Below are 14,326 nucleotides of genomic sequence, written 5' to 3'. Positions count from 1 at the left end.
AGCCATGTGTCCTGCACTGTGGTCCCCTCGGCAGCGCTCTCTGCTGGTCTCATGTGCCCGTAGACTCCACTCCGTCCGCCCTGGGTGGCCCTAATGTCCTCCCGGAGACTCCGAGGATGGGCGCTTAGGGAGCGCGCGCTACACATCTCCAGGACACAGAGATAAGTCTTGCTGATGCGCAAGAGGTGGTGACCCGACTTCCATCTTTCCCTGGGCGGCCTCTCAGTCGCCTAACCCCCGCGCACCTGCGCACTTCTGCGAAGTCTGCGATCCCCGCGCCTCCAGCGGCGTTTAAGAGGCGGTCGCGTTGCATGCCGGGAGGAGCCTGGGGGCGGGGCTCTGGGCGTCGGCTTCTGAGACCTCCATTTCCCACAGGCCACAGCGGCTGAGACTACGCTGAGCGCAGGCGTTGGTAGAAGTCCGCATGCACCGCGGTGGGGCTAGACCCAGAGGGGAGGTGGGGAGGAGGCGCGACTGGAAGTGAGAAGTTGGAGCGGGATTGGCGCACCTGCAACCTAAATCCTTTGGTGGTGGATGATCGTGGGGCAGTGGGTGTATGCGTGTGCGCGTGGACGGACAGGCCATGGCTGGATGTCCCTTTGACGTCCCTGGAGGTTTTGAGATTGGTGTGCGCCTTGGAGCTTGTAGGCGCTGAGCTGATGCTCCTGAGGAAGCGGGGGTTGCTGTGGCCACAGGCCGTCTGTCGCTTTGTCGCAGGTTCTGCTACTGCTGTGTTTTTGTCATCTCCCAGACCCATGCGGCTGCCGCAACATTTCACGAGCGGGAGTGTAGAACCCTCATGACGTCTCCCAGCAAGAAGTCACAGGACCCGGCCTGATGCAATTTTACAGCTGGATGGCCTCCAGACCGGCCCAGGAAAGGCATGACGCTGATGCCCAAGGATTAAGATGCCCCCAGGCAGGTCTCTTGGGGAGAACTGTAGGGGCACTTTTATGGTTCAGACTAGAGCATTCCCAGAGATCTCACTGAGGAACCTGGCATAAACTCGGAGAAAGTTTCCAGGAGCCCTTTCACTTCTCTCCTGTTGTGCGAGGCTGACAGACGTGGTACTTGCGGGTGTTCCCTAACTTTAGACCGAGTTCCAAGAATGTTTGGCCCCAAGTCCTTCTCCCCGCCCCCTCCAGGTCCTTCAGCATTTATTGAGGATCCCAAGATGGGGGTGGGGTGGGTGTCAAGCTTCAGTTTTAAAATTCCCTTAGCAAACGAAGGCTTTGTTTTTCTATTATTTCTAATACACATGCAGTAAAATTCACTATTTTAAGTGAAGTGCCATGAGTTCTTATATAAGTGCAGAGATAACACCAACAGTCAAAATGAACACGCCAGAACACAGGTGCCCATTTGTTCTCAAATGCCCCACCCATAATCACTGACCTGTTTTGTTTCCTATACTCTTGTCCTATCCACATCTCATAAAAGGAAAGCCTTCCTTTGTTAGGGGTCTTTTTGTAAAACTTGATGCCATTTTTCTAAAATTCAGAAATCACACTTGCCTTCCAGTGTTACATGTCCAACACTTCCCAATAAAGATTAAGCAACACTAAAACCTTCAAACCTGACATTCCATTTTTATGAGCTACATGAGTTTGGGCAACTCTGTGCTCCCTGTGCTTGTCATCATCTGAATGATAGGAGGGAAGGAGGTACAGATGATTGTCAAATCACATCAAACTATGGAGTGCTATGAAAACCTAAGCACGGAAAAAAAATTAGAGATTAGACATCAACTGCTCTTTAATAAAAATAACTGACTGCTTCTGTTCTACCAATTAGTTTTAGCCAACCTCAATTACTTATGCTTTCTACACTCACCAAACACCAGCCCAAATCGGAAAATATATTCTTCCAAACAACCTCTGACTGGTACATCCCACTGTCTGTGCATTCATTCAAATTGCTTTAACTCAATACATCCAATTTTCTTTGGTCAAACCAATGTGGTCCTGGTGGCTTCTGGCTAGAGACCACTGACAAAACCATTATTTAAGCTTTTATTATTAACAATGAATAAGCAATCCATTTAATGACAGATGTTTAAGTATGTAATAAAAATGTTTATATGACAAAAAACACCTTAACTTGTATATGCCAGCTAATATTGTCTCAGACTGTATAATGCTTAACAATATTAGTTGATTTAAAATCCATAATTGCAATGGAATACTTTAACATATTCTCAGTATATGAAAAATAATAACATTTATTAGTATTACAGGTTGAACTGTGTTCCCCCCAAAATTCGTATGTTAAAAGTTCCAGTATCTCAGAATGTGACCTTATTTGAAAATATGGTTGTTGCAGATATAATTAGTTAAGACGAGGTCATACTAGAATAGGATGGGCCCTAACCCAATACGTATGGTGTCCTTATAAAAAGAATGCCATATGAAGAGACAGGCATGCACAAGTAGAATGCCATGTGAAGATTTTTTGGGGGGGGGCGCTGCGTTGGGTCTTTGTTGCTGAGCATGGGCTTTCTCTAGTTGCAAGCAGGGGCTACTCTTCGTTGCAGTGCGCAGGCTTCTCTTGTTGCGGAGCACTGGCTCTAGGCGCGTGGGCTCCAGCAGCTGTGGCATGTGGGCTCAGTAGTTGTGACGCACAGGCTTAGTTGCTCCGCAGCATGTGGGATCTTCCTGGACCAGGGCTTGAATCCATGTCCCCTGCATTGGCAGGCGGATTCTTAACCACTGCGCCACCAGGGAAGCCCCCATGAGAAGATTAGTTATGCTTGTTGCAAGCCAATGAGCTAACAGAAGCTAGGAGAGTGCTGGAACACATCCTTCCTTAGCACTTTCAGAGGAAGCATGGTCCTCCCAACATCTTAACTTTGGACTTCTGCTCCAGAACAGTGAGACAAAAATTTCTGTTGCCCTAGCCACCCAGTTGTGTGGTGCTTTGTTACAGAAGCCCTAGGAAACTAATAAAGTTAGTATACAAGTGATTTGGAAACACAGTAAACAAGATATTTCTAAGACATACTTACAGAAGATTTTTCTTGAAAATAAACACTGTTTTTAGTGACTTAGAATCAAACATAATAATTAAACCCATATCAAGGAACTGCATTCAGCTCTAACAGACATCTCCCCAAATTCACGAGGAATATGTTTGTTCTCACGTAGGACTGAGTCAGCGCATTTAAAAATACAGTAGGACTTCCCTAGTGGTGCAGTGGTTAAGACTCTGCACTTCCACTGCAGAGGGCACAGGTCTGATCCCTGGTCAGGGAAGTTCTTCGTGCCACATGGTGCAGCCGGAAAAAAAAAAAGGAAAAAGAAAAAAAAATACAATACCTTAACAAAGTCCCACGGGTTGTTTTGTTTTCCTGCAACATTGTAGCTTTTGTGGTAGAATCACGATCAGAGAGTCACTAAAAGTTTTGAGAACAAAGAGTTCGCTATACAAATTAGACCTTGTAAAATATGTTAACATCTAGAGAAGAGTGGAATCACAGCATCAGAGATCACTAAACATGAGTCTGAATTAGTGGTCTGCAGGACATATTAGGGTTTGTAGGAAAATCCAAATTGTGAGTGCCTGACCACATGACTGAATCCCTGACACCAAGCTCTTGGAGGTATTTATGGAAGCCTATAACTCTGAGAAAAATAGAAATCAAGTAATTGGCATTTCTTTTGATGATACTCCTGATTGGTAAGGCCAACAATCAGGAAAACGGGCTGAAAGCTGGTTTCCAAGTAGCCCCTATGCATCTCTCTCTCATACTTTAATGTGGCTGCAAAAACTTAGTAATGGCTTCATTTCTGCCTTCCAAATTTCATGCCAATAGGCTACTGGTAAATTCGAACACAGAATCATAAAGGGAAGGGATTCTGGGAACTGTAGCTCCTAACATTACCCATGCTGACGTAACATAATCCAGAACTCTGTATCTCATGGTCATATCACAAGCGTCTCTTAAGTAAAAACCCACCGTTTAATTCACTATCACAAGCAAGGACAAAGCAAAGGGCAAAGCTGAAAGTAACAATTCACATGAGACTGTACACTTGGAAGAACGCTGCATAATTACAAATTTCTGCCAACTATTTAGAAGAAAAACAGAATAAGGCTCCACTGGCCTAAATAAACAAATAAAGATTCTCTCAATCCATGGTGGAAAACATATAATGGTTGATTATCCAGTATCTGCCACATTAAGCCAGTAGGAAAATCCAAACAAATACCACAGTGTCATTGTTCCAATAACCCCTTAAAGGACAATTTAAAGAACTAACATATTAAAACTACTTATATATTAAAAATACCCTTCAAATCACCCATGAGTCCAACAAATCATAAATGTTTTATTTCCTAAAACATAAGAAAAAACACTTCCTGCAAAATTTATGTACTGTAGCCAAAAGAGTACTTCAACAGTTAATTTTCATCTAAATGTTTATTTGCAAAAGAACTGGAAATACACTCCCTATGGGTCCACTTTAGAGATGAAGGACTCAAAAAGGCAATACCAGGTTTACAACTTTTGTAAGATTTCTCTCCTGATGTGAATTTTCTGAAGCACTGTGCATGAATTCATTTGCAGGAGGATTTCCCGATTTACATATGTAGTGTTTCTTGGTAGTATGTATCCTCACATGTCTTCTTAAGGATGAGGAACAACTGAAGGCCTTCCCACACTGCTTACATTCATATGGTTTCTCTCCAGTGTGCATTCTCATATGTATTGGTAAAGATGAGGGCCATTTGAAGACTTTACCACATTCCTTACATTCGTAAGGTTTCTCTGCAGTGTGTGTCCTCACGTGCTGTTGCAAAAGTTCAGGCCAGCTGAAGGCTTTCCCACATTGCTGGCATTCATAAAGCTTCTCGGCAGTGTGCCTTCTCATGTGTCTTTGTAAGGAGATGTGGCAACTGAAAGCTTTCCCACAGAGCTTGCATTCATATGAATTATCTCCAGGATGCATTCTCACGTGCTCTTGACAGCAAGCAGACAAACTAAAGGCTTTCCCACATTGCTTACATTCGTAGGGTTTCTCTTTAGTGTGTGTTCTCGTATGTTTTCGCAAGGATATGGGCCAGTTGAAAGTTTTTCCACACTGCCTGCACTCGTAAGGTTTCTCTCCAGTGTGCACTCTCATGTGTCCTCGAAAGGATGAGGGGTGGCTGAATGCCTTGCCACACTGGTTACATTCATAGGGTTTTTCTCCACCATGCGTCCTTTCATGCCTTCGAAATGACTGGGGATAAATGAAGGCTTTTCCACATTGCTTGCATTCATAGGGTTTCTCTCCAGTGTGAATCCTTTCATGCCTTCGAAAGGATTGGAGATAAATGAAGGTTTTCCCACACTGTTTACATTCATAGGGCTTCTCTCCCGTGTGTGTTATCATGTGCCTTCGAAAAGCCGAGGAATAACTGAAGGCTTCCCCACATTCCTTACATTTATGTGGTGTCTCCCCAGTGTGTGATATCATGTGTCTTCGAAAAGTTGAGGAATAACTGAAGGCTTCCCCACATTCCATACATTTATAGGGCTTCTCTCCAGTGTGTGTTATCATGTGTCTTCGAAAAGTTGAGGAATAACTGAAAGCTTTCCCACATTCCTTACATTTATATGGCTTCTCTCCAGTATGAGTTCTCACATGACTAGTAAGACTTGAAAAATCAATGAAGGCTTTCCCACATTGCTGACATTCATAGCTTTTCTCCGCAGTATGAATCCTTATATGCCGGTTGAGGGAAGAAGTACGAGGAAAAGTTTTTCCACATAACTTACACACATAGGGTCTCTCTCCACTGTGGGTTCTCACATGCGTCCTTAGGTGTGAACGACAACTATAGGCCTGCCCACATTCCTGACACTGATACGGTTTGTGTCCAGTGCAAACAGTGATGTGACTCTTGAGGGATGAGTGATGCGTGAAGACTTTTCCATCTGTACTGCATTCATACCTTTTTACTCCAGTAAGAGTTTTCTGGTACAGGTTAAGATTTGGAGTCTGAATGAAGCCATCCCCACATTGATCATTACTTTCATGGAGTCTCTCCACCACATGATTTCTGTTAAAAATGAGAAGCATGTTATCAATGGTTTGATTAATAATGATTTATTAGTAAGTATGAGAATTACATTTTCACCAATTTCAGTGGATGGACAGATTTTCTCCCCGACTTTTTTTTTTTAATAGATTTATTTATTTATTTATTTATTTATTTTTTGCTGCGTTGGGTCTTCATTGCTGCGCGAGGGCTTTTCTCTAGTTGCGGTGAGCGGGGGCTACTCTCCGTTGCAGTGCGTGGGCTTCTCACTGCGGTGGTTTCTCTTGCTGCGGAGCACGGGCTCTAGGTGCACGGGCTTCAGTAATTGTGGCACGCGGGCTCAGGAGTTGTGGCTCACAGGCTCTAGACCGCAGGCTCAGTAGTTGTGGCACACGGGTTTAGTTGCTCCACAGCATGTGGGATCTTCCCCAACCAGGGCTCGAACCCATGTCCCCTGCACTGGCAGGCGGATTCCCAACCGCTGCGCCACCAGGGAAGCCCTATCTGACTTCTTTTAAAGTGGAATGAACTCAATGCCACAGAAGGGGGCTCAACCACAACGATTACAAAAACAATGTTTCTTAAACATGGGCTCTTCTGTTGATTGTTTTCAGCTGTTTCTATCACACAACATCAATGTCGCATTTAAGAAAAAAAATCATCGTGAAAATCTCTATGAATAAACAAATTTGATCTAGGCTTACATGTGTTTTGTTTGTTTGCTTTTTAAACTTTATGACATCCTAAGATTCCCTCCTGGAATACTGCTTTGTCTCATGAGTGCAACTCACCTCAGATATCTCCCTTGATCTATGTGCTGATCTTCAAGGCTGAGTTCTTCCCAAATTTTTCCTAAGACGGAGGCCAAGGAATCATTTCCAGTGAACTTTGATATTTTATGCTCCTTGGATATTTTATTCCCATAAATATCCTGCTGAGAAACTGACCCATTGGCCTTAAATTGAGTCTCATCATCTGAAAGCAAAAAGGGAACATATCTTACAAGAAAGGAGGTACCTGTTAGCCAAAAAGGACACTGAGGAGTTTAGCTATGTCAAGACTTCATTAATAACAAGTATAAGGGGTCAAAATGGTAAGCACTTTAATAAACACAGTAAAATTCTCATATGGTTCAAAAACAGACCTCACTGGGCCCCCTAAGGCCCCATGAAATCTATATCCACCAATGATGCTAAGGGAGCTTTCTTTACAGAAAGAAAGACTCAGTTTAATATACAGATTCTCAGTCTCATGGGGAGAAACTATCAGATTCTAGCTCTATGATGGTTATGACCATGTCTGTCTTATTAGTTAACATATTCCCTTTCCACAGTCCAATTCTTGAAACAGTGATGTGCCAGAAATGCTTGTCTCTAAACGACTACATGAGGGAATATGTCATTCTTACCCACTGAGGCCAGGTTTCTGAAGTTTTCCAGCATCACATCTCTGTAGAGCTCCCTCTGAGCAGAATCCAGTAAAGCCCACTCCTCCAGAGTGAAGTCCACGGCCACATCCTCAAAGACCACCGAGTTCTGAAACACCCAAGATATGTACAGGAGCATGGGTGAGACTCACAGCATTGAACAACTGGACTCAAGTCACAGGAAGTTCAAATAAGATTCCATGGTCACCTAACATCTACTCTGTGATTCAGTCATCACACCTCCTACTTTATGTCCACAATCATAGATTATCCTCATAGATTTAACAGCACTAACACACTGAACTTATCTCTACATTTTTACTGTGACCATTCAAGTCTTATTCTTCTCTAACCAAAGGGTTTAGACCACATTGGAGAAACGAAAAAAATGCTATACAAATGAAATAATACTTGCATTTTAAGACCCATCAATCCCTTGTGACACAAGTGACTTTAGCTCCTTCCTACTGTACAACATCCATAAGCACATGAAGCCCAAGGTCAACCTGGATGAGGTTTAAGGAATACAAACACAATGAAGGACTGGGAACTTTTCCTTCTCTTTCCGCCACCAAATATGAGAGGCCCGTGGGCCTGTGGGAACCCAACTTGCTGCAAGGGCCTGCTAGCCATATTGTCTTTTTTTTTTTAACATCTTTATTGGAATATAATTGCTTTACAATGGTGTGTTAGTTTCTGCTGTATAACAAAGTGAATTGGCTATACGTATACATATACCCCCATAACTCCTCCCTCCTGCGTCTCCTAGATTTTAATCAGTTCATCATGTTCACCATTACTTTTCTAGTCCAAGACCCCCATTTAGACTCCTAATTGGTTTCTCTGCTTCTCATGTTGCCCACCCCCAAGTCAAGAGCTCAGGTAATCTGATTAAAATGTAAATCAGGTCATGGAAAGTGACTTTTCTGCTGAAAATCCTCCAATGGATTTATTCAGTCAGAATGAAATTCCAGCTTTTTACTCTAATCTGAAGGCTCCATTTGATCTGCCCTTGTCCTGTCCACACAACCTCATCTCCTGCCACTCACAGCTCTACCACCCTGGTTCTTGGTATTCCTCAAAAATACCGAGGTTGCCGCCCAACTAAGGGCCTTGACCATGTTCTTATTTCCTCTGCTTAGAGAGAGCTCTGCCCTCCGGTATCTGTAAGGACTGTGCCACCGTTTTATACAAATCTTCATTCTGATATCACCTTCTCAGATGGGCCTACTGGATATATACTCCACCTTCACCTTGATCCCCTTACGCAGGTTTATTTTATTTTATTTTTATTACTTTTTAATTCATTTTTAAAAACATATTTAATGGAGTATAATTGCTTTACAATGGTGTGTTAGTTTCTGCTGTATAACAAAGTGAATTGGCTATACGTATACATATACCCCCATAACTCCTCCCTCCTGCGTCTCCCTCCCACCCTAACCCACCCCCCTCTAGGTGGTCACAAAGCACAGAGCTGATCTCCCTGTGCTATACGGCTGCTTCCTACTAGCTATCTATTTTACATTTAGTAGTGTATATAAGTCCATGCTACTCTCTCACTTCGTCCCAGCTTACCATTCCCCCTCCCCGTGTCCTCAAGTCCATTCTCTACGTCTGCATATTTATTCCTGTCCTGCCCCTAGGTTCTTCAGAACCTTTTTTTTTCTCTAGATTCCATATATATATATGTGTCAGCATATGGTATTTGTTTTTCTCTTTCTGACTTACTTCACTCTGTATGACAGACTCTAGGACCATCCAAGCCATACTGTCTTAAAGAACTCCAGGCCATCAGGACAGTCCAACTGGCTGAATGAAATATTTCTTTTGAAGAAGTTAATTAATTTTAACATTTTTGTGTAATAGTTATCACTAGCTCAGTTTCTACTCTTTTCCTCTGTGTATTGTCATGAAAATAGGAAGTCAAAACTGCATATGTTCCCTACACTCCTGAGCCAGTGCTGCTGCCCACCAATTCTGAGTTCACACACACACACACACACACACACACACACACACACACGTTACATGATGCCAAAACAGCTCTTCTACCAGACCCATAAAAGAGTACTCTTGCTGACCTTGAGGATAAGGTTAAGAGTCTTACTTTGCAAAGGACTTTAACATAAAAAACATCTGACAGTGGGCTTCCCTGGTGGCACAGTGGTTGAGAATCCGCCTGCCAACCCAAGGCCACAGCAGTGAGAGGCCCGCGTACCGCAAAAAAAAAAAAAAAAAGAAATCACAGCCATGAGCAGACTATACACCGAAGCCTGGGAGGCCTCCTAGTGAATCTCTGAACCTAGGGTGGTCATGGGGACTGCTACAGACTGAAGGTTTGTGTTCCCCCAAAATTCACGTCAAAACCTAATCTCCAATGTGATGGTGTTTGGAGGTGGCCAGGAATGGGATTTGCCCTTATAAAAAGGACCCCAGAGAGCTCCCTGGACCCTTCTGCTGTGTGAGGACACAGTGAGAAGACGGACACCTACGAACCAGGAAGCAGACTCTCACCAGACACCGAATCTGCTGCTGTCTTGATCTTGGACTTTCAGCCTCCAGAACTGTGAGAAACAAAGGTCTGCTGTGTATAAGCCACACAGCTTACAGTTGCCCCAGCTGACTAAGACAGGGACTCCCAACACACCTAGCTTGAAACCATCAAATATTTAACACTTTACGATATTAATTTTTTTCTTTTTTTTTGTTTTTGTAGGAATTTTTTCGTTCTTTTTTAAAAAATTTTTTTGTTATATTACAATATTAATTTTTTAAATGTGCCATTGAGCACACATTATATGAGACAAAGAGCTTTGCACGCATTAGCTCATATATACTTATAATAACTCTGTAAAGCAGACATGATTAAAACGAGTTCACAGCAGAGGAAATGCAGAACAGTGAATTAATAACATCATGCCAGCTTGGCACACTTGCCCTTCTTTCACACACACCTGACAGTTGTTTTGCTAGTGTGACTGTTACTTCCCACTGTGATGAGGAGATAAGCTAGCTTCTGCCAGGCACTGCGGAGAGCAGCCAACAGAAGCATCCTATTCCATCCTTACATCTCACACTGCTTCTCCTGACAAAGCCCCGTGCCCATGCAAAAATGCTTTGTTTGAAGACCTGACCTCTGGCTCTTTCATTTAGTAAAATTTATTTAGGTTACAGTACTTGCAGGCACTAGGGCTACAGCACTAACAAAACAAAAATTCTGAACCACGTGGATCTTAAATTCTTTTGGAGGAAAGCAGTAAATAAGCAAATCAAATATAATTACTGAGGAAAATGTGGCAGAGCAAGGGGATTTGGAGGGGTATATATATGTATATATATATGGGGGGCAGAGATTTTCACGTGTGTGTATATACACGTTGATATCGCTATACATATATATGAATGGATGGCTGCAGGGCAGAGTAAGGGAGAACAGTAAAATAACCATTTGAGATAAGACTGCAAACTGGCACCTAAAAATCTAAGAAACAAATATATACATATATACACACATAATTATATATAATTATATATATCTTCACGTAATTCAACATACTCAACATATTGGTCATATTTGGAGAGTGGCAGAGGGGCCTGCCACTGGGGTTCTTGAAGTCCTTTCCCACATGCCGCGGAGCAACTAAGCCCATGAGCCACAACTACTGAGCCCGTGTGCTTAGAGCCCACAAGCCACAACTACTGAGGCCCGCGTGCCTAGAGCCCATGCTCCACAACAAAAGAAGCCACCGCAATGGGAAGCCCACGCACCACAACGAAGAGTAGCCCCTGGTCGCCACAACTAGAGAAAAGCCCACGTGCAGCAACGAAGACCAAATGCAGACAAAAAGAAATTAATTAATTAATTTAAAAAAGAAAACATCTGACAGCAAATTTAGCCTTGAGTATAAAATACATAGAGGATTCAGCGGTGCTTTCCTACAAAGGAAACACTCCCTTGCCTCAAATTCCAGGAGACACTGATTCCACACAAACCATCCTAGAGGCTGCACTCTCAATTTCTCTCACGTCCATGTCCCTCCCCTGGTGGGCACATGAGTGTGTCAGGCCAACCCCTAAGCACAGGGACCACTGAGCTGCATGCCTCCCTTAAGCCATGGTTTTTTAAAAAGTTCATCAACCCACTGACTTCCATGAGCAGGGAAAGAAAACACTCTCATGTAATAATCCTGATGCCAGTATTTAGTACATATTCAACAGAGTAGCAGCATAACGGGAATATCCCTACTGTACAGGGAACAGGAGCTTCTGGAGCTTCTGGAGGTGAGATGCTCTCCGTACAGTTATCTGTAGTGTTTCCTCTACCAAGTGTGCAGGAAAGGAGTTGACATTGCAAACCTTAACTTTATCCTTGGCAGTGACTGCTGGCAAGGTTGGCCTTGGCCAGTGTGTGGGAACTTTAATTTCTGAAGGTTTCACATTACCCTAATTATTACTCCCTGTCTCTGACTGTGCAGACAACACTGTTACTGCTGAGCACCTGCTTTTCGCCTGGGAGTCAGGGCTTTGGGTCCCTGTTGTGCAGAGAATGCTCGCATGATCAGCTGTGAGCTGATAAAAACCCCCGGTGAACTGAGTCCCCAATGAGCCTCCGGTAGATGGTATTTCACATGCTGTCACAACTCATCGCTGGGGCTATCAGGTGTGTTATGTGCGACTCCACTGGGAAAGGACTCTTAAAAGCCTGCACCTGGTTTCCTTCAGATTTCTCCTCATGTGCCTTTCCCCTTTGTTGATTCTGCTGTGTGCGTTTGTTGTAACAAATCATAGTCATGACTCCAACTATACGCTGTCACGTGAGTCCTACCTGCAGGACCTAGGGGTGGTCTTGGGGACACCAGACACATTAGAACTGGGATTTGCTAGAGCAACCCCGATTCACTAAAATATAGCAAAAGCACTGTCTGGGAAGTGGGAGGGTGAAGGGGGAGGGGATGGCAAACCTTTGTGGCAGGGTAGCTATGGAGTCATCCGGGGTATGAAAGGGCAGCTGAGCTGCCTGGTGTGAGGCTAAAAGTTGAATGAGGTATGGGAATTCCCTGGCTGTCCAGTGGTTAGGACTCGGCGCTTTCACTGCTGGAGCCTGGGTTCCATCCCTGGTCGGGCAACTAAGATCCCACAAGCCGTGCCGGGGCCCAAAAAAAAAAAAAAAGTTGACTGAGGTAAAAATAAGCAATCCAACTCCAGGAGGGCCAGCTCACTGGATATACCAGCTGCCTGTGGCCATGGAGGCCAAGTGAGAAGAAAATAAAAGTTCAGCACAGGTGACACCTTTGATTTTTGCTCTCTCTTCCAGGCAGGAGAAGAAAGGGCCGGCAAGTTCCCAAAAGTGAGCTTTGGATAGGCAAAAAATGTTAAAAGATTGTACTGCATCAGGAGAAAAAAAGTTAAACCAGTTCCTAGAGCTGAAACATGTGACCTTACTTGGAAATAGGGTCTTTGCAGATGTAATCAATCTAAGATGAGGTCATTAGGATGGGCCCTAATCCAATGATGGGTGTCCACAGGAGATGGGGAAAATGCCATGTGAAGACAGAGCCACACAGAGAAGGCAGCAGAGGAAGAAGATGGACGTAGAGACTGGAATCATGCTGCCACAAGCAATGGAATGCCTGGGGATACAGAAGCTATAAGAGACAGGAAATGACCCGAGGACCCTAGAGAATTCTGAGGGAGCATGATACTGCCAACACCTTCATTTCAGACTTCAGCCTCCAGAAATGTGAGAGAACACCAACATTGTGGTAATTTGTTATGGCAGCCCTTGGAAATGAACACAAGGTTTGATTGCAATGAGGGAAAAAAAGGGGAGGAGAAATTTCTTTTTCTTTACTTAAAATGATTGTGTTTTGTGGCTACTGCACCTGCTTGGATGGTAAAAATGGATACTAATGGTATCTGCTTGTAATTTTATAAATGCTAGAGAGATCATCCCCATCAGGGCAAAGAAAAATGAGACACAGCTTCCTTGCTGTTTCCAACTGGTGCCTGGGTTGGAATTTGAACCCTAAGTATCAGAAACAAGATTAGGTCTCCATAAGTGATTTTTTACTGACTTTTACCCACTGGAGGTTCAAAAAGAGGTAAACAGGGACTTCCCTGGTGGTGCAGTGGTTAAGAATCTGCCTGCCAATGCAGGGGATACAGGTTCAAGCCCTGATCCATGAAGATCCCACATGCCGTGAAGCAACTAAGCCCACGAGCCACAACTACTGAGTCCACACGCCTAGAGCCTGTGCTCTGCAACAAGAGAAGCCACCGCAATGAGAAGCCCGCGCACGGCAATGAAGAGTAGCCCCTGCTCAATGCAACTAGAGAAAGCCCGCACGAAGTGATGAAGACCCAATGCAGCCAAAAATAAATAAATAACTAAATAAATGAATTTATTTTTTAAAAAAAGAGGTAAACAAAAAGACAGGCAATCTTTAAGTAAAGATATACTTTTGGAATTTTAGGTAGAAGTTTTCAGTTTGCTAAAAAGCTCTTTTGAAAACCTATTTCGGATGACCTTCAGAGGCTGATTGCCCAGCCAGGGGCTTAGCTGGGACTCTAAGGCAGACAAGACAAAAGGGCTTAGGACAGTCTCAATGCAGGGAGAAAGGTACCCAGTCCTGTTGACTTTGCTTTATTCTTGCAGTCAGAAATCACAGCCATGGGCTTCCCTGGTGGCGCAGTGGTTGAGAGTCTGCCTGCCGATGCAGGGGACACGGGTTCGTGCCCCGGTCCGGGAAGATCCCACATGCCTCAGAGCGGCTGGGCCCGTGAGCCATGGCCGCTGGGCCTGCGCGTCCGGAGCCGGAGCCTGTGCTCGGCAACGGGAGAGGCCACAGCAGTGAGAGGCCCGCGTACCGCAAA

General features: G+C 44.1%; 1 protein-coding gene across 1 annotated transcript in view; it reads right to left on the bottom strand.

Annotated features, from left to right (window-relative positions):
• Window positions 1-4,319: 4,319 nt before the first annotated feature.
• The window catches only part of LOC102990634 (zinc finger protein 555), a 36,767-nt gene continuing 26,760 nt past the window's right edge, over window positions 4,320-14,326 (bottom strand). The window contains 4 exon segments of the mRNA XM_007109278.4: window positions 4,320-4,640; window positions 4,643-6,045; window positions 6,816-6,999; window positions 7,433-7,559. Coding sequence (XP_007109340.2) covers window positions 4,582-4,640; window positions 4,643-6,045; window positions 6,816-6,999; window positions 7,433-7,559 — 1,773 coding nt within the window. The 3' untranslated portion in view covers window positions 4,320-4,581.

This window comes from Physeter macrocephalus, chromosome 2 (assembly GCF_002837175.3).
Source record: "Physeter macrocephalus isolate SW-GA chromosome 2, ASM283717v5, whole genome shotgun sequence".
Taxonomy (NCBI): domain Eukaryota; kingdom Metazoa; phylum Chordata; class Mammalia; order Artiodactyla; family Physeteridae; genus Physeter; species Physeter macrocephalus.
Note: the sequence above shows the minus strand (reverse complement) of the source record. Positions and strands in the feature narration are given on the sequence as shown.